Source organism: Acomys russatus, chromosome 11 (genome assembly GCF_903995435.1).
Source record: "Acomys russatus chromosome 11, mAcoRus1.1, whole genome shotgun sequence".
Taxonomy (NCBI): domain Eukaryota; kingdom Metazoa; phylum Chordata; class Mammalia; order Rodentia; family Muridae; genus Acomys; species Acomys russatus.
In genome coordinates, this window is record NC_067147.1 from 54,927,921 (window position 1) to 54,948,554 (window position 20,634).

General features: G+C 49.5%; 1 protein-coding gene across 1 annotated transcript in view; it reads right to left on the reverse strand.

Annotated features, from left to right (window-relative positions):
* Positions 1-20,634, reverse strand: part of Trappc10 (trafficking protein particle complex subunit 10) — a 55,617-nt gene that overhangs the window by 1,169 nt on the left and 33,814 nt on the right. Inside the window, exons 8-22 of the mRNA XM_051153352.1 lie at positions 18,491-18,637; positions 17,818-17,932; positions 17,377-17,453; positions 16,353-16,444; positions 14,423-14,563; positions 13,995-14,107; positions 12,299-12,813; positions 11,355-11,496; positions 10,077-10,235; positions 9,252-9,481; positions 7,802-7,902; positions 6,475-6,601; positions 5,478-5,648; positions 4,467-4,644; positions 25-219 (exon numbers count right to left, since the gene is read on the reverse strand). Of these exons, the coding sequence (XP_051009309.1) occupies positions 25-219; positions 4,467-4,644; positions 5,478-5,648; positions 6,475-6,601; positions 7,802-7,902; positions 9,252-9,481; positions 10,077-10,235; positions 11,355-11,496; positions 12,299-12,813; positions 13,995-14,107; positions 14,423-14,563; positions 16,353-16,444; positions 17,377-17,453; positions 17,818-17,932; positions 18,491-18,637 (2,503 nt within the window). The remainder of the gene's footprint in view (positions 1-24; positions 220-4,466; positions 4,645-5,477; positions 5,649-6,474; positions 6,602-7,801; positions 7,903-9,251; positions 9,482-10,076; positions 10,236-11,354; positions 11,497-12,298; positions 12,814-13,994; positions 14,108-14,422; positions 14,564-16,352; positions 16,445-17,376; positions 17,454-17,817; positions 17,933-18,490; positions 18,638-20,634) is intronic.

Consider the following 20,634-nt stretch of genomic DNA (forward strand, 5'->3'; position numbering starts at 1 on the left):
GTCTGCCCTTTGTAAACTCCTTACCAGCATCCAATTGAGAGGCATGAGCAGAGTGATGGGGGAGGTACTTAAACAGTCGGACATCAGGCAAGGGGAGGTAACCAGCAAACAGAGGCATCACTTCCATGTGGACTCTGTGAGTGGCCTGGGCAGCTACAGGCATGGAGATGACACCACAGCTCTTCCCACATACAGCCCAGTTGCTGCTGTTGTCCACAACTGAAATGAGAAGGACACAGCATTCATACAGATAGCAAAGCGAGACCCTCAGTCACAGTAGACCCTACTACAGTACACACGTATCACTAAGCCCACCTTACAGTGGACACGTGCGTTAACCATCAAGGCACACCACTGTTTTAGTGCAGCACTTAGTCACATTAGATGCAGACAGAAAACCACCTTTCCTATCAGATAAATGAACTGTTAAGCTAGGCTATTTGGAGGCTGGAGGCAGATCTGTGTGTGTGTAGTTGCATCAGGACCACTGATCTTTGCTGTACCTTGTCTCCCGTGTTGAAGGCTTGGCCTTCAGCTGGTGGCAACACTGCAGGATCACATCACAAGGGTGCCAACTTCATCAGTGAGTTTTAGAGACAGGTTCATGCAAATGGCTGTTAGGAGTTGAGCCTGGTTGGAGCTCTTTCTCTCTGGAGATGTGTCATTGAAGGGCTGTCTCATGAACAGGTCCTTTTTCTTTTCTGCTTCCTGGATGTCATGAAGTGAGCAGATTCCTTCACCTTATTGCCCAACTACCATGTTTCAGATTTGTCTCAGTCCCACAGCCACAAACAGGGCCAATTGCTGGTGAGTAGCCATTAACCAAAGGACTGTTCTTTGGTAATCACAGCCTCTGTCACAGCGATAGGCAGCTGACTAGCACTGCCTGGATCCTGCCCCGACCACTCATGGAGAATGATGCTGTCAACCTTCAGGCACTTCCCCAGGATGTAGAAAGATGGTATATACTGCAGCACTGAGACCCATCTTGGGCACAGCAGGGCCTTAGCATGTGGAAGCTGTCATCAATATTATTTTGTTGTTGTTTTGAGACAGGCTCTGGCTGCTCTTGAGCTTACTATGGAGACCAGGCTGGCCTTGAACTCACAGAGATATGCCTTCTTCTGCCTCTGGCGTGCTGGGATTAAGGGCATGTACCACCCCCAGCTGACCAACATGCTTCTTAAAACCACCTCCATTGATCTAGGGCGATCCTAACACCAAGCCTGAGGTCAGGACAGTGAGCGAAGCCAGCCCAGGGTCAGAGTGGTGAGCAGGAAAAGACTCTTCCCACAAGAAGCAGACCAGCAGCAATGTGGTCACAGTTGCCTAAGCCACAGCAGCATCAGCAGCCTACATATGTGTGACTGGAAGGCCAGGAGCAACAGGAGCAGGTGGGATGGCCGTGAGGTCAGGCAGTGCTGCAGAACAGGCAGGGAGGCAGGTCTCAGGCACAGCTGCAGGACACCCTAATCTCTGAGTGAGCTCTAGGCATCTGTCTCCATGTCACGCTCACACTGGTCTTGAAGGCACAGGCCGTACTCACCATCACATCCCTTATAGTCTTCACTGCATGGACTTGCTGGGAAACACAACTGGACTTTAGGATGCCCCAAAAGCAGTCAGTCATCTACTGTTCAGTTCATCACCCAGAGAAGCTTTTTTCTTTTCTATTTTCTTTTTTGTGGGTGTGTGTGATGTGTGTGCCATGGAGTACATGTGGACATCAGAGAACACTTTGCAAGAATCAGTTCTCCCCTTCCATCATGTGGGCCTCAGGGATGAAACTCAGGTGGTCAGACTTGGTGACAAGCACTTTGACTCATTCAGGCATCTTGCAAGTCCAAAAGCATTTCTTATTTGTTTGTCTGTTTTTTGTTTTTCGAGACAGAGTTTTTTTATGCAACCCTGGCTGTCCTAGACTCATTTTGTAGGCCAAGCTAGCCTTGATCTCAGCGATTCGCCTGCCTCTGCCTCCCTTAGTACTGCAATTAAAAGCATGTGCCACCAGCCTGGCTCATAAGCATCTTTTAAACTGTGAAGTGTGCCTGGACAGTTAGAAGGGGCACACACCCAGCCTTCCCTACTGTGCAGTCTCAAATGACGACAGGAACCTGTGCTGGCCCGACATGGCCACCATGCAGCAGCTCTCAGAAGCCCAGCACATTCAAAGGCACTTGGTCAGGCACTTCTTTTGGTATAAATCCACAGAACCACAGACTCTGAGCTGTCTGTCCTTACCCTGATTCTTGCCAACCTCTCAACCATTCCCCTCCATTAATGCTGCCTCCAACCCTCTCAGAAGAGGGGTGAAGATGCCCAGCCAAGACACCATGTGTACCCAGAGTCCACTCTTTTACTGCACCAGCCAGCAGCTGAGAACATCAGAGCCACTTCACTGTGATGCTTCATGCTGTTCCCAGGCTCAGCTGCACTAAGGCAGCTTGCGGGCAAAAGTGTGTAGAGCTCACGCATTGTGTGCTGAACCGGGCCATCTCCACAACAGCTCAGTTCTTGAGACAACGACTGGCAAGCTACAGCAATCAGTGCTAGTATCGAGCAGATGTTTTCTTGAAAATGGACCGCATAAGGCTGCCATGTCATGTCACGAAACAGCCTTGAACCAGGCATGTCAACCCACACCTGTCACTCCAGAATTTCAAGGCTGGGGCAGGAGAACATCTATGAGTCCCAGGCCAGCCTGGGCTACACAGCAAGACCCTGTCTCAGCCCCTGTTACCATCTCCCCCAGCCTCCCATCCCTAGCCAAGAGTCTTTGTCTTGAGTGATAAAGTGTGCATTTGCCTCAGTGCTGGCTGTGCAGGTGAGGCGCTCAGACAGGGGTTTGATGCTGTGAGATGAGACATGGCTACAGCTGGAAGGTGTGCAGACTTGGGAACCATGCTCTCTGAATGACCAACTCAGGGTGCTGCCAAGTGACACCTGGCCAAAGATCCACTCTAGCCAGCCAGGACAGCTGGGAAGGGTGCATGAAACGAGCGACTTCAGACTCCGGCAGTGGGGCGTCTCTACAGGCTTCCTCATGCACTTAACTAGTACACAGCTTCTCCACAGAGTAGACCCAGATGAGTACAAAAATGTGGTTATCTCTGATTAAGCTGGACAACAAAATGGAATGGCTCCAGAATGTCACATGTACTGTATTTTTCCTACTAGGGAACAGTTATTTTTCATGAAAAAGTCATGTTATATATTTACTGTACTTTTTTTTACTTATTTTAGTATATGTGCACGATGATGTGCTGTGTGAGTCAGGCACACACGTGTCGGTCAGCTCTCTCCTTCCGCACGGGCTTCTGTGCAGCAAGCACACCTTTACTTGCTAGGCCATTCTGCCAGCCCTGTTTTATTTCATGTGTATGTGTTCATTCATACATATTCACATGTGGAGGCCAGAGGTCAACTTTGGCCGTCATTGCTCAGGCACCATTCATCTTGTTTTGAGACATGGTCTCTCCCCAGCCTGGATCTTGCTAAATAGACTAGCCTGGCTGGCAAGCAAGCACTGGGATTACAAGGGTATGTTACCACACTCAGCTTTTCTTTTCTTTCTTTTAATTTTAAAGACAGGATTTCTGTGTAGTCTTGGCTGTCCTGGAACTCATTATGTAGACCAGGCTGGTCTCAAACTCACAGAGATCCGCCTGCCTCTGCCTCCCAAGTGCTGGGATTAAAGGCGTGCACCAGCACTGCCCGGTTATACTCAGCTTTTTATATAGGTTCTGGAGATTGAGTTCAGGTTCTTCAGCTTACACTTAATGACTGAGCCAGTTCTCCACCCCTGTTTTTGAAATGGAATCTCAAGTAGCCCAGGCTGGCCTAGAATTACTTTGTAACCTGATTCTTCTGAATCTACTTCCCAAGTCCTAGTGTTACAGGCATGTGCCACCATACCTGGCCCACTGTGTTTCTTTACATTAGTATTAATGGATGTGCATGTGTATGCAGGCACACGCATGTTGTGTCATACATGTGGACATCAGAGGATGCTTGAGAATTGATTTTCCTTCCACTGTGGGCTCCAGGGGTCTCGCTCAGGCCATCAAGCCGGTGCTTCATGGTCGGTGCTTTCCCCCACTGAGCCATTCTGCTGGCCCCACGGTTGTTTTAAACATAATAAATACTCAGTTCATCAGTTATGTTAAGGGTGATTTTGAGAACTGCAGGGCCTGGGCAGAGTAAGAGAATAGTGTGTGGTCAGGGGCTTCAGCTGTTGGGAGCAGGATGATGCAGCTCGAGGGAAGACACACCTGTGGTCCTGAGTCCCCAGGCTGCTGCTTGTTAGAATGCACTGTAGTAACAGAGCTGGGCTTCCTGAGCCCAGGACTGTGCAGTACCCTGACTCTATCAGCAAGTGCTGTGAGTCTAGAACACTCTCTTCTAGGATGCCACATTTAATGGAAGGCCATGGAGCATCACACCACCAGGAAGATCTGGAGACCTACCTTCATACATAAGCTTTGTGGAAAAATATTCCTCAGATTCCACGAGTGCTTCATCCTTGTCCACATCCAGGAGGTCGGCAAGTCTCGTGATAGACACCTCCAAGGAGCAGAGCGAGCCTGTCCTACAGTACTCAGCTCCGGAAGCAGGAAGGATCTCCGCCCTCACACTGTACAGAGTCTGTAAAGGAAGGACAGAGAAGATAAAAGACAGCTCACCCGAATGGCCAGAAGAAAGGCTGCTGAGGCCAGAGTAGAGCTGCACAGCCACAGAGCCACGCTGGCAGCTTATTCTCAGATGCAACCCCAACTCTACGGCTTTAGACTCTTTCTTTTCTTTTTACATTTACTCTTGTTGTTGAGAGGAAAGGCTAAGTGTGCAGTGCGTGTGTGTGTGTAAATCAGAAGCCACATGTGGAGTTGGTTCTCTCCTACCTTTATTCAAGCCACACACTGGCTACATTTAACTCTATGGCTAATGTATAGAGTTGAAAACAAAGGCTTCAACCCAATGAGTGTGATTTGGTTGGCAGGAGATGGAAAAAGAACTGGTTAGCGGCAAGAACAGCGCCGCCTTCCCTGAGACACAGCGCGGCTTCCCAGCTACACCTTCACATAAGGTCAAGGGAATGCACTAACTGAACCAGACCCCACCAGGCTTGTGTGCCCAGCTCACAGCCACTCAGAGCAGCACACTCAAACAAGAGGTGGATTATAGACAAGCAGTTAACTTTCTCCTATAGCACTTCCTGTTTTGTGTTTGAAGCACTCACTGCCTGGGAGCAGGAGCTCAGGGTAGAGATGAAATGGCTCTAACTTATACCCCATATTGTTATGGTGACAAGAGGAGGAGGCCAGGGGTCTAAGTCATAGGTCATCAGCACTGTCAGGAGAGGTGCACCCTAGGAGGTGCTATGGCTCCAGTACACTGAAAGAATCCACCGAATCCCGAGAGGACGTCAAGTGCCCCACGCTTCCATCCCATACCCCATCTTCCAATAACATACTACATACAAAAAAGTTCTCCATGTGAAATTCGTAAGTGTAGGGCTTCAAGGAGACAGTCAGCCGCTCTTCAGAAGCTGGGGAAAATCCCACAGAGAACTGGCAGTGCAGAGGAGGGGGAGGCTCCTGCGTCCACATCAGCTCCCAGACAAAGAACACAGACTGCTTGCTGTGGATAAGCTGTAATGAGAGGCACGACTTTGGTCACAGTGCTAGGAGCCCCGGGGAGGACACAGGCCTTCCACTTTATGCAAAGGGGCATGTGTGAGGCCCGGGTTCCTGCGGCTCAGCAACACCTAGCACTGCCTCAGTCCTGCCTGTGCAGCCTGGCACAGAGCCTGGCCCCGCTGGGAAAAGGAGGAGTCTACTTTACGACTGCATAAGCTTCGCAGCGTCAGAGATCATGAAAAGCAGCTTCCACAATCATTATTAGTACACAGCAAGCTCCTTACATAGCTCCATCATGGGGAATGCCTCTGTCACAGCTGGACAATGGTACTGCCTAGATGTGGCAGAAACTTCAGAAGATGGGCTAGCAATTGAGGAAGGAGGTCACGTGGCATGAGAAGAGTACTGGGCCCCGCCCCCTCCCTCCCAGGCTCCCATAAGGTAATGGCAATAGCAGCTCTGCTCTACCATGCACTCCCTCCATGATGAGCTCCCTCCATGTGGACAAAGTGAGCATGGAGTAAAGCCATGGGCTAGAACCAGGAGCCAAAGAAACTTTTCTTCCTTTCAGGCACTTTCTCTTAGTGGGAAAATTGGCAAATACTGACACGGCAGTCCCACCAGGGGCAGGGCAAGCTCAAGGATTAATTCTAAAATGGCAAAGGCATTCCTGCGCCATCTGCTGCCCCCTCAGCCTTCTAAGCCACCTGTTCCTCAGGTGAACTATGCAGGCACAGGCAAGGTGCAGCACTGACCCAGGCCCTCAGCTTCAGCCAGACACTCTGCTCGCCTTCCCTGACCTGCTGAGCATCTGGTGCTCAAACCAGAGGACAGTTACCTGCTGGGACTGTGTGTTCAGGGGCACCAGCCTCAGGTCAGTAGCATGGCTCATGTCTTCCAGATTATTATCTGACAGCTCAAAGTCCAGTTCTGACAGGTTCTGGACACAGACTTGCACATATTTCCTAAAGCACAGAAACAAAGTGGGTCACTCCAACCATCAGGACCGCCTGTGTCTCAACTATTTGCATGTCCAAAATGATTATCGAGATGAGGGTAACAGAGGTGGGAGACCACCTAGAGTGGTCTCACTCCACGGCTGGCACCCCAGCCTGAATGAACAGGACAAAGCAGTGGAGCACTAATACTCATCACCTCTGCTTCCTGACTGTGGATACAGGGTGACCAGCTGCCCACTGCTCTGCGCCATCTTCCCCGCTATATAGGACTGTATCCCCCACAACTCTTGGCCCAAATAAACCCTTCCCTATGTTGCTTTTGTCATGGCGACAAGTAATTAATACAGATGTTTCCTAGCTGCTTTTGTAAAGCAGCTCAGGTTCTTTTAGAGATTTGAAGGTTTTCAACCTTTATATGCACTATTTCCCTGCTGTTAGTGACAGGCAGAGAAAAAATACTGTTAGTGTGACACTCCTTTCTTATAATGCACCCATATCCTATCAGTCCATGAGAAAGAAGGGCTGCTCCAGTGAGAGCTAAGAGTCGGGCTGCCAGTGTTGTCATTTAAAGCAGGAAGAGCAGACACTGTGTGGCCCTGACGCTGTGAAGTCACCTCTAAACTCCCCCAGTAGGTTTGATAACACCGCTAGAGCAGGAGTGCTCAACCAGGCAACCAGGCTCTGCCCAGAAGACATTGCCATACGCGGGGGCATCTGGGGCCGTGACACTGGTGTAGTGAGAGCACCCAGAGGTGCTGCTGCTGAGCACTCTGAGGAGTACACAACAGCCCATCTAGCTGAGAAGCACCAGGCCTCGAATATTAGTACCCTGGAAGTAGCTAGCAGGTAGCAACGGTGCAGTGACAGAACCAGCTACAATAACCTATGAGGATGCACTGGGCAGCCCAGAACCTAACACCTTGTAGAAGTTGAACAACTAGTCTGCCAGGAAGTCAGGAGCATAAAACAGAGATACGGGGTAGAAACAGTGTGGTCATCAGTTGAAGATCTGGTTTGGATTCACTGAAAACTTTACACTGACGTGTCAGCTGTGAGGCAGAGGGGAAGCTGGGAACATGGCCTGGGTATCCAGGATACAGGGAGCTACTCTGGTAATGTGTAAAAATCCCAGTGACACACAGGGACAAGCTGTACACCCTGTCTGTTCCCAGGAAGAAGCAAAGTTGGCCCCTATCCCATCCTCACCGGGTTCCAGCAGAGAGCAGAGAGTGTGTGGTCCTGAAGGGCACACTGAATGTCAGTGCAATGACAGTGGAGTAGATAGACCACGGGCAATCGATGGACACCTGCAAAGACACAGAGGACACCTTTAGGCCATTGTGCAACAGCACAATCCTGTCACCTTTCATCCAGCTGACAGAGGCTTTATTGTGGTTCAGCATCACTGTCCCGAGAGGAAATTGTATTAAACATATTCTCACATTAACAAGTGAAAAACAAGGAGCCACAGAATCAGCAAGAAATGGAGACAGAATTGGAACGGATCCCAGAACACGAGCTCAGCCCACAGCACAGGCATTCTGGCAAGAAAGAGCAGACCACCTGTGCCTCACACCCCGAGGGCCAAGAGGCCAAGTGCACCCATCCAGTTACCTCACCTGACAGAACTTAGCTAAAGGCCAACCAGAGTGGGGTTACGGTGGGAACAAAGAGACACTCCCTAGGGGCAGGAAAAGAGCAGGTGTGAGGTTGGCTGCCTTTATCCTCACACAGAACGGACAGATCTCCCACTGAAGGAGACCTCATCTTTACCCACGTGTTCTCCGCATAGAGTGCAGGGAGCCATTTCCTAACTACTCTTGTGAGCCTGTGAGGTAGTGTGGGTGAGAATGGCCGGCCCCCTTAGGCTCATGTCTGAATACTTGGTCTCCAGCTGATGGAGCTGCTGGGAAGGATTAGGTGTCTGGAGGAGGCAGGCTCTGAGGATTCAAAAGCCTACCATTCCCAGTTAGCTCTCTGTCTCCTGCTTGTGGATCAAGATGTCAGCTCTTAGCTACTGCTCTAGTGCCTGCCTACCTGTCACCCTGCTCCCCACCACGATGGTCATGGACTGTAGTCCTCTGAAACCATAGACCACAAATTAAACGCTTTCTTCTATGAGCTGTCTGGGTCATAACATTTTTATCATAGCACCAGACTGGAAGACTGGAAAGGATAATCTCTTCCACAGAGATCGACTATCTTATACCTTAGGCCACAGTGCATTTAAAGTGACTGCTGTCTGGGTCTGCCCTCTGTTCCTGTATCAGCACTGCACAATAAGGGAGGCTCAAAGGGGGCCTCAGAACTGAAACCATGTCATAGGAGGTGGACACACCTGGCAATACTCCATGAGCTGACTTCACATGCACCTGAGACCTGAGCAACCGTCTCTCTGAGCAGCTGTCAACAAATGCCAGCCCCAGAGCTGTTCCTGGCTGAGATGACCCAGGGCTTGGTCAGAGGGCCATGGATCCACCCTCCCTCCCAGTGTCACAATGATGCCACTATAGGTGCAGTGATGTCAGAGCCCGTGAGTCTCCTATGGTGGCTGCAGCCCAGATGAGTGCACAGGAGAGTACAGGCAGACTCCACGCTCCTCCTACCCAGACAGGCAGAGGCTGCTGCCTGGCTGCACAACCCAAGACCCTCTTACCTTGTGATCTGTGGTAATCATGCAATGGCCAGCTCTCTGCGTGTCTTTCTGTTTCCTATGGGGCTCTGGTGTCCCCAGAACACTCGTCTCCCCCTCAGCTACTGGAGCTGAAGGTAAAGACAGAACCTCTAGCTCAAACTCAATCACATGGTATGCAGGTGCAGTGGGAAGACCGATGCTTGTGACCTTGTCAGAGGACTGGATCCGGAGCAAGGCAGTGGAGCATTCCTCTGTGGGAGACAGAAAGTCACCTCAGACATGGCTCTTTGCCTTGCTCCCGTGAGCAAGGAGTAGGTGTAATGGGAGGTGCTCCTGAGCTCTTGCCTATGTACCTGAATGAGGACAGTGCTAGGGGAGACAGGGCTCCAGAGGAGGCTGGTGGGCCAGGCAGTGCCTACAGTGCAGACAGATGGGGCAGTGCCACATGCCTGCATGTTCTGTCTTACTACAGACCAACACCTGCCCCAAGGAAAAGGAAGATGAGGGCTAGAGACTAGAGCCTAAGAGCGTGACCTGCTTGTGCTCTTTAGTGGTGAGTGGAGTGGCCGGGCCTGGAGAAGCACCCCTGTGGAACATGGTGCAGCTAAGACAGTGCACTGAGAGTGCCTAGCAAGGCTGGCAGCACATGGCACCTAATGAGCAAACCATGCTCAGTACACAATTCTAAATGTATGGCCCACTCAGATGCTAGCTGAGGCCACCTACAAGTGCTGATGGCAGAGGACAAGACAAAGTACCACAAAAGCGGCAAGGTAGCGATGCCTGGTTACTCTTCCATCCCGGAAGTGTGTGACTACAAGTGCAGCAGCTGCCGGCCTGCCTCACCTCTTGAGTTAGAGTAGACCACAGCTCTGTTCTCCGCCTGACACAAGATGAGCATGGCTTCAACGTTGCTGAGCTGGAGGCTGTCTCCGTTTTTTACTGTGTAATGGCCAGTAGTGACAGTAAACTTGACTTTCTGAGGAATGCCAGCCAAAAGGCTATCTAAATGAAACAAGACCGCAATTAATATCACTGTCCCCTTAAGTGCAGTCACAGGAGCCCAGGGAAGGTGACTTTGTTTCTTTTACTGCAGAGTTCGTTAGCCCTGGGTGCCATTCCCTCCTGCCTCACTTTTACTCACTGAGAACAAAGGACACATGAGGGAGGAGAGCGGCACCTGGGCTGGCAGTGAGAGACTGCTGTTCATCAGTTACCAAGGCAGACCCGGCTCCAGAACAGAGCAAGGAATGGGCACTGGAGCTGCTCAGGAGAATGGAGCAGGGGATGGGGTGAGAGGCCAGAGGCAAGGAGGCAAGACAAGAAGGGGAGGGGGGCTAGGCTTCTAGGAACAGAGAGCAGGCCATGCATAGCATACCCCCATGTAAGAGCCCCAGAACAAGGTGCTGGGCCTGACACCCAAGGGCATCTGCTGGTGGCCCTGCAGAAGCTGGAAAATAAAGAAGTAGGCAAAACCAAGGACATTTAACTAGGAAGAAAATGTATTGTTCATTTGTTTCAAATAAAAGGTTTATCATGGCTCAGAGCTAGGGGCTAGAATAAAAGACCTGCATGTGGTGATGGCAGCCAGGGCCTTGCATGGGAAGACAGGGAGTGTGTGTGGTTCATGTGTGCACTTGTGTGCCTCTATATGCACCAGAAAACTGCACTCCTTGATATTATTTCTGAATGGAAGAAAACAGTAAGTGAAGGTGTCCCTAGTCAAAGAGCTTGCTCTCTAATATTCTAGAACATGCTGCAGTCATTTGTGAATGCCAGTTTCTTCTAATCTGAAAGCTTACCAGCAGGACATAGTCACTAGGTTTCTTAAGCATGATCAGAGCATGAATTACACTCTGCGTGCTGCCACCAAAAGGGAGCACAAGTTCCCTGCAGAACACCTTTGTGTCTTTCAGATACACCATGCATGGTTACTAAGCATGGTGGCTAGCGATCACAGGACCGTGGGCATCCCCATGGACAGATCTGCAGCCAGTGGCTTCCACTTCCCTTTCTGGCTGCCCTGCAGATAGACAGCAGAGGAGCCAGGAGCTGTGGAAGGTGGTATATAAGAGCCTCCCTCGAGCCCTCTCGACTTCCTGTGTGGCTGCAGGCTCCACTCACCAGCCAGCGGTTCCACATGCAGCTGAGGCTCCTGAGAGTACACATCATACTGTACAATGGGGTGGATGTGTGCAAGGACAAACCACACAGGGCCCACCGAGGCCCGTAGCTGCCGCAGCGTGTATGTTCCAGGTTCTTTGGCCTAGGGGTAAAACAAGGCACTTGGAAAGATGACACTTTCTGCATTACGAGTTCCTAAGGTAAAGGTGAGCTGTCCTCTCACTGGAATGCTATTGTCTTCCCTGCAGCCGTTTATCCTGAGCCCCGCACCTGCACCTAGGCTGCTCTAACAATCTGTTGGCTCTGCAGGCCTTTCTGAGCACCTGACGCTTCTGACTCAGCTCTAGCCCCCATGAGGTAGACCCAGGGTGAGGACAGGTGCAAGTCCCACTAGGACAAGACCACACCCATAGAGGACAAAAGTGTCTTCCTCAGACCCTGTCCTCACATGAAACAAACAGGGTATGCTTCATCAGAGCCAAGTGTACAGTCCTGCCATCCATGCAGCCACCAAAGAAAAACAGCTTATAGGGCGGTCACCTTCAAAATCTCCTTAACAAGTGAGAGGGCATCTTCAGACACACAGGAACCAGCTAGGAAAATCCCCACAGGTCAGCCAGTTAAAAAGCTGACGAAAGCCCAAAGAGCTTCATAAAGACTTTCATAGAGTAGCTGGGGATGGTGGCTCATGCCTGTGGAGAAGCTGAGGCAGGAGGACTGCCATGAGCTTGAGGCCAGCCTGTCTCAAAATAAAATCAAAACAAAACCAAGAACAAACTTCACTTAAAGACTTATCAACAGCCAAGCAGCTGTGTAAATACAGAAGCTGCATCTTCTCTAGGATAGGACAAGAACTGGAAGCAGCAGAGGGGCCTCAGCGCTCTCAGCTCCTCCCAGTCTCCGCCAACTTGAGAGCCATGTCCTGAGCCCAGCCCAGCCCATACCTGGGTCCTGAACACTATCTTGTTGGCTCCTGGCTGCAGAGTCACATTGTCGCACCTCAGCACATGGGCCCCATCCTCCAGGGCCAACCCTGAGGGCGCCTCTAGAGAGGAGGTGCTCTCCTGCCTCCTTAGGAGCATGTGGACATTCCTACAGATAATGCCGGTGGTGTTCAGGGAGCTGTCCGAGGGGCTTCTCTCCAACATCTCCGACAACTCCAGGGCAGGCAGGTTGTTCTGAGATGCAGGGGACAGAGAGGCCTCGGCAGGGAAGGTGATGATTCCATTGGAAGTCTTGTGCTTGGTCAGCCACTCAGCTGTCTTCCGGTAGTTATTTTTCTCAATGCTGAAGTGGACGTTGACAGCAATCTGGTCCACATGGACAGGGACAGGCATCTGGCTGCATACTGTTATCTCCACAGTCAGGATGCCACCCGCATGGACCACAGCGTTGGGAGGGTCAAAATGGAGATCCTTTAGTCGTGCGAAGGAGTGCATGGGTAACACCACCTTGTGACCTGCGAACACACACACCACATGTCCCACCCTGGAGCCACGGCTCCTGCTGGCATGGGGAGGCAGTGTACTACCAGCTCAGGAACATGGGCACTTGGAACAAAGACTGCAAGCTTTGCAACCTCCTTTGCATTCCTTACATCACAAAAGCAGACTGCACAAATATTTCTAAAACTCTGGAAATGAGCAAATTAACAGCAGATTTATAGAAGATTTCCACAGCAAATCTGTGGCAAATTTAGGAGGAACAAACAACTGCTCCCGCAATCAAAAAGAAACTGGCCAGCAGTCCAATTCCAATCACCTATAAGGGACTCAAATATCCTCGCAAGCAAGCTTTAGGAATTCTACAGTAAAGAAGCCAAGTGCTCCACTGTGCCCCTGAAAGTTAGTCCTGGCATTTGCCAGTCTATGGAGATAGTAGAAAGACAGTTGCCCAGGGAGTGCGGGGTGCTCGGCAGACAGTGTAAGATGGGCTAGAACCCACAGTGTTCTCAGCTCCTTCCTCTGCCTTCCTTCTCACAAGTGCCTGACTGCGTTTAGGTACAGTGCTGCAGAACCACTGAACAGCACTGAGAAAGTAAAGAGGAGGCTGGGGCTGGGTTCAGAGGAAGCATGCTTAGCAGGGGCAAAGCTGAGGCTGCTGCTATGGCTATGGCTGTGGGTTGGTCCATTTAAATCAAAAGAGAACCGAGACATATAACCAAACTGACTATATGTGCCAAGAATTAAGTGACATATGGATCTTCTCTGGATTCCATTAAAAATGATTTGTGTGGGTCTGGAGAAACGGCTAATGGGCTAAGTGCTTGGAATGTGTGCATGCATATCTCAGGTTAGGACCTCAGCATCCACCCAAAGGCCGAGCATGGAGGCCTGCATCTACTGCTGCAGGACTGGGGAGCAGGGAGACGCACATTCCACAGTTCTCTGGCCAGCCAGTCTAGAAACAAGTTCAGTGGGAGACCTTGTCTCCAAAAGTAAGTGGAGGAGTGATTAAGAAAGACATCCTAAAATTACACTCTTCTTTTTCACAGTGGCATGCTAACTGTTTGGGTGAAGTCCAGAGATAAAACCCACCAAAGTCCCATGGCTATTTCACAGGCCAGTAGTATGGCTTCACTCCTCCTCCTTTCATACCGTACTGAAAATCCTGTGACACAGGACCAGCCACCAGCCTCACCTGGGTTGTCTTCTTGCTGGCTGGCAAAGCTGAGGATCTCTTGGCAGAAGTACTTCCGCTCCTCCTCCGTCAGGTGATGGTCACTGGCCAGAAGGCTGCTGGTCTGCAAGTAGCTGAAGTGTGAGTTAAGGGCCAGGGAGGAGCTCCTGAGGATGCTGGGGCAAAAGGGCTTCAAATGTCCCCACTTGCCTTCAAAGTATGGCTCAAAGGAGAGCGGTCTTGTTTTAAAACACTATTAGAAACTCAAAGTTAGAGTTTAAAAAGAGTGGATACTTGGTCTACGCTCTACAGCATCTCCCACCCCCGTGAGGCAGAGCCTCTCTTTCTCCTATGACCAGGAGCGGCCAGCACACTTGGTTGTGAGCAACGCCACCATATAATCAGACAGTGACTTCCTGTTTTATGACAACATTGGACTCAAAGGATACTTTTCCATTTGCCCGAGGTGTTTTTGGCACTCAGCTAGCTGTTTCCTTGTGTGTGTGACAGGCAGGGCCCAGCCCTCAGCCAGGTAATTTTTCAAAGCTCCCTGAAGATACATTTCCGCCTTCTGTGGCGACCTTTTCTTCCTTGCAAAGTTAGCAAACAGACGCTTGTTAGGCCTCACAAGGGCCAGCTTGCAGACCCCCAAATGACACTTGCATGTCTTTACAGTCCTCCGACAGTCCTTCCCACCGTCCCTCCTGTGAGGAAGCCACAGAGGGCGGCTAGGGCACCATCTGAGCAGTGGTTCACGCTGACACCATGCTGATGCTCTGGCGTCTGACACCAGCACGGCTCACCTTTCCTAGCTAGACTTCAGGTCAGGAGGTAGGAACGCTCTCTTATTGACAGGTGGGACAGCCAGGGCTGGGAGAAGGGGCTTACCTAAAGCCCTGGTGACGAGCCACAGCTGAGATGTGCTGCCATACCACACTGGACCCATGCCAACAGACTATATGGCCCAGGCATAGAGCTAGGGTCAGCTATGACTGGGCAGATACAAGCTGGTTTCCGAGACCGAGGGCACCAAAGATTAGAAAGGGAATACCAGGAGAAAGCCTTCCTAGGTCCAGGAAACCACAAAGACTCAGAATAAAACTAAGTTAAATTTCCAGCACAAAATCACCAGGGCCTGTTATACCTCAGGGAGACTGGGACTCCATGGCTTCCCTAGAGGACAGGATGCTGGGCTAACCAGACAGCAATCCTGGATGCTCTCCAGGGCATCCTTGGCACAGAGTCCCCATTTCCATTACTCTAGACACAATCAGAGTTCATAAGTCTTGAATTAAAAGTTCCTCAAATCAAGTAAAATTTAAATTTACCAAAATACATTGGCTTTTCTGGATTACTTTGGTTCTCCTGCAAATCCCTGTTTTTAAAGGGTCCAGAACTTTCCATGCCTCTTCATTTACTATCTCTAGTGCTAGAAAGCACTCTAAGAATTCAGTGAGCCTATACAGTCTGGACAATCTTAAGAAAAGGGAGGTCACCTGTCATTCAGCTACAATGTGGCTAAGCTGAATTGGGTCTTCAGGCCCTAACTAGCAGGCCAGTGCCTAGCCCTGGGATCCCGTGCCTCTTGGATTCTGCAGCGGTTAAGTCCATTAAACTCACAGCACCACAGGACCCAGCTTCCCCTGACTGCAGGAGTGGAACATGACTCCTTGAACTTGCTCACAGCCCCAGCCCCACCATGAACAGGCTAAGTGAGGGGTGGCCACTCCAGAAAACTTGTGTGTAAAAGGCCTAACCTGCAATCCACACCAGTTTTGTTTCATCTACTAAAATTACCTTACGTACATATTTTAAAACTTTGTTTTAAATACACAAATTCCCCCCTCCTTTACAAATGGCATCTCTTTACAGAGCTTTGAAATTGAATCCCACTGTGGCAGGCCTAGCAAGCTTTTCTTTAGCAGACCAGTTTTATCACATGCGAACTCCAATGCTAGAGCAGGTGTCCGCGCTCACCCAGCTCATCCCTCCCATTGCATCCAAAGACTACAGGACCAAACGCTTTTACCTACCCTGGAAGGCAGGCTCTGAAATACTTTCTTACTATACACTGAAGGTAATTAATTAACTTAAGAGTGAACATAAAAATAAATATATATGCCTTCTGCTTGTGTATCTGGATATGTATCACTAAAGTTAATTTTAGATATTGCCAGTCAAAGATCAGTAACAACCATTAAGGTAATAAGCCCAAAACTTCCCCTGTGGTTTTGGAAGAAACTCAAAGATAAAACAATGACTGGCTAATGGATTCTACTTGTCTTCATCTACCAAGCTAAGCAAACTTTACATTCACTCTATGTATAATCTTCTCATATGCATGTGAAATGCTTAAAATCAGAGTTCACCATCAATTACATGTAAAATTCTGCCAGATCTTTTCCAACAAGCTTGGCAGATCGAATCCTCCCAATACTCGTATACATCTCAATGGTGGCATGGGACAAGTCCTGTGAAAAGCAAGAAAAGCGCAATTATGTACTTGACTTTATTTTAAGATTTATTTTATTTTTAATTATGTGTATGTGGAAGTAAGGGTATGTGCACATGAGTGCAGGTGCCCCCTGGAGCTAGAGTTACAAGCCGCTTACATGGGTCCTGGGAACAGAACTCAGGCCCTCTGCACAAGCCGTACATGTCCTTAACCAATGGAGACCTCCCTCTAGACCTGTACTTGAATTTTTAGGGCACACCTTACATTTACCCAAAACTGCATCAGACACCGTGATTGATGGTTTTCACCTGGTATCTATGTTTAAACTGCCCCATGACACGCCATAGTTTCCATACAAAGTCAGTATCGTGTGCCTGGGCGACAAAGCACACGATGTGAGATAGCCATGAACTCGCACAGCGCAGCTGCTTAACTCCTTCGCTGCTTGTGCCTGAGCACACACTTCCTGGCGTTCTTCCTCACAGCTTATGAAATGGGAACACAATAGATTTTCAGATGCTTCCCAGTCATGGTCTGGGACCTGAGCTGATACTCACCTTCCATTGCTTCCTGGAGTCTCTCTAATTTAACCTTTCAAATTAAGCACGATAGTTCTGCCCAAAGCACAAAAGGGCACTTTTGACAAAGGAAAGAATTCATTATTTGCTCTTACAGTTTCTAGATCCTAAAGGGGAAAACCTATTTTGAGCAAAATTTTAAGTACTCAGTGTTGTGTTTGTACCTAATTATGGTCTCAGGGGCACTAATGAACATGTAAACAACTGCCCAGGTTTTACACACGCCTCCCCAGTGTACCAAATAAACTACTAGGGCCATCAATAGGGGTCTGAAGAACCAGCTCATCCAGTTCAAAAGGCCATGTGGAAGAATAAAGGTAGCTAGGACTGAACGGCTCTGTGGTCAGAGAAAGGACTGCTCCATACTTACCAAGTAGTGCTTTTCAAAGGCCTCTACTGATGACAGCGCTTCCTGGAGTTTCTTATAAGGACTCTGAGCTGTGTTGGCTGAAAGACAATGGAAAGAGGCGTCCTCACTCAGCAGCAGCACGGATGGTCATACGTCTTTCACTCACTCTCTGGCCTCACAGAGAGGATCTCACAGGGTGCTTACGAGAATCAGATGAACACAGCCTTACCAGTGTGAGAGCCACAGTATGATGTCTAGTCTTTTTCAGTTCATAAAACAGCTCAAGACTTTCCCCTCAAACCGTTCTCTGAGATTAGATTTCTCAGAAACATGCACTACAAACACTCCCACGGGGAAATGACTTAGGGATGGGGCAGCGCAGATCCACACACTGCCCTGAGCTCCACCTGGGTGGGTGCTCTCGGTCCGGCATCATCCACTACGCTTGAGCAGCAGCCATACCTGTTTCAGGTCTCTCAGCTCCTAATCCCGCCAAAAGATCAACCGTCCTGTTGAGATCTTCTGAGTTGGGTCCTTTTTCTGACACAAGTCCACATAGGTACCCTAAGGACTTCAGCTGTTGAGAGAAACCCATAATTTCATCTGCCATCACTCACTAGGAACGTAGTAAATATATAATCTGGGCTCCCGCTCATTGTGGAGAAATTTAGCTTTCTTATCTCAATGACTCTTGTCTGAATTTTACACCACATTTTATGGGATTGCTGCAAGCTCGCTCCTTTTCCAGATAGTTCCGGGATATAGCTGAGGTTGTGACTCCTCTCTGCCCTTCAGCTAACTGTGCCCCACTCTTGACGACTGCTCTATGTGCACCCCTCACCACCGTGCCCTGTCCTGGCCCACGCTGGCCCACACCTGCATTTCTACACATTGCTGCCCACTGCACCTTCTTGCTTGCCCATCCCTGACACTGACACTGTCTCACTTGCTATCTGCTGAAGAAGCTGGCAAGAACTAAGAAACTATGACCCATGGCTGTGTCCAGACACTGTAAGGGCATGAGAGTATCCACGGTAGTCTAAATAAGCTAGGTTTCTCCAAACAGCCCATGCTATCCTCACCACACAGGGACCCTTAGAGACAATGCAAACACTTCACACACAGTAACAGGTACCTTTTCCATGGCATAGCTCCACAGTCCCACCATGTGGGCAATGTTGGAATCTATCTGTGCCCGATCACAGCAGCCTTCTATCCTCTGCAACACCTCCAGACAGCTCAGAAATACCCAGCAATCCAGAGCACCAGGAGGGACAGAGACCTATGAGGGCACAGGTATGGGCACGTGAGGATGCTGTAAGGACAAGCCTATAGCTTTCAGCTCTCAGACAGTGTAATATGACCATGACCCACAAAGCTACAGAAGGGTAAGCTATCACACGCCGGAGACAGAAGTGACCTGTGTGCAATGTATCTTTGCAGCATGGGTTTGGTGATTATAAAGGACTTGGCTAATATACAATTTTTAGTTACATAACTTTAAAACCTTATTAAGAAAAGCCTATGGGAACTCAAGAGCTGGCTCAGAGGTTAAGAGCACTTGCTACAGAGGATCCAGGTCAACTCCCAGAACTCACATGGCAGCTCATGGCCATCCATAACCCAGTCCCAGGAATCCAATGTTCTTTTCTGGCCTCCAACAGCACCAAACACACATGTGATGCACAGACACAGACATATATGCAGGCAAACACACACACACTCTACACATACACTATATATGTGCATATATATCATATATATACACACACACATGTATATATGTGCACACATCCATATATACATGCCTTTAAAAAGCTAACTATCACCTGCCTTAGCATGAGGCCTAGCTGTATCTGTCTAGAAGTGAGGAGGGGAATCCCAGGACCTCAGGTGACTTTAAGGTCACACTGTCACACTAAGAACAGACTATTCAATACAGCAGAAAGAATATCAATGGCATTCAACAATGACAGCTGAATGTTTTACACCAGATCAAAGTGGTATTAGAATTAAAGCTTTTCTGTAGCTTAGACAGATGCACACTAGAACATGCACAACAGACTCCACACAACATCCTGAGTTTGCTTGGAACATCATCCAGAAAAGTAAGCAAGGAAAAAGCAGTTATTGCCACCGTGCTGATGACAGTCCCAAGAAGGCCTCTGGATCACAAAAGCACACATATTTAACAATCAGCCCCAAGCACACCTTCCCCAAGTCTGCGAAACAGAAACACATCTTCCACTGATGACTGACATGGTTTATCTTGCAGCCAATCTCTTAGTTTTGGTGAAGCAAGCTACTTGGCTCTACATAAAGTGAAACAGAAGTGAATTCTGCACTGGTGACATGTGAAGGGCACCTTGTGACAGAGTCCTGACAGCTTCCTTTCAGACACCCTGAGCCCTGATAGTGAAGAATGTGGAAGAGACTGTAAGAGGCAGGGGTGCCCTCGGTGTGCTTTAGGTGACTGCATGACCAGTTTCTGAAGGGTCAGACCACTCATCCGCATCCTAGTACAGAAAAAAACTCCAGAGGCAGGCTACACACCAAAGGGTGAGCACTAAGACCCCCAAAGAGCATGCCCCTCTGGTGGCGACGGTAGCATCCTCACATACCATGTTGTGGTGAGCTGGGAGGCTCTCCGCTAAGGGCAGCATCACCACAGGCTGTAAGTCTGAGATGAACATGCCATCTCCCCTGGTACTCACGGGGGAAGAAGGACCTCTGGAGGACCAAGAGATTCATCTGGAGCTGGCAGAACAGAGAGCTCCTAAAGCAGAGGCTCTCCACCAAGTCACCACAGGCATCCAGGAGAATCATGTTTCATTGTGGATAATTATTTCTCCTACTTACTTGATTATATATTTTAGGTAAGAAAAAAAATTGGTGAAAAAAATTTGGAAAAAAGAGGAGGCAAGGAGGTGGAAGAGAAAGAAGAAGAGGAAGAGGAGGAGGAGAGAGAGAAGGAGGAGGGAGAGTAGGAAGAAGGAGAGGAGGAAAAGGGGAGGAAGAGGAGGAGGGAGAGCAGGAGGAGGAAGGAGAGGAGAAGGGGAGGAAGAGGAGGGAGAGGAGGAGGAAGGTGAGGAGGAGGAGAAAGAGGAGGAGAAGGGGAAGAAGAGGGGGAGGAGGGAGAGGAGGGAGAGGGGGAGGAGGGAAAGAGGGGAGTGCTATGGAGATGGCTTACTAGGTAAGAGTGCTTCCTACGCAAGCACGAGGACCTGAATTCAAACCCTCCAGTATCCATATAAAAAGCCAGACGTGACTGGTAACCTC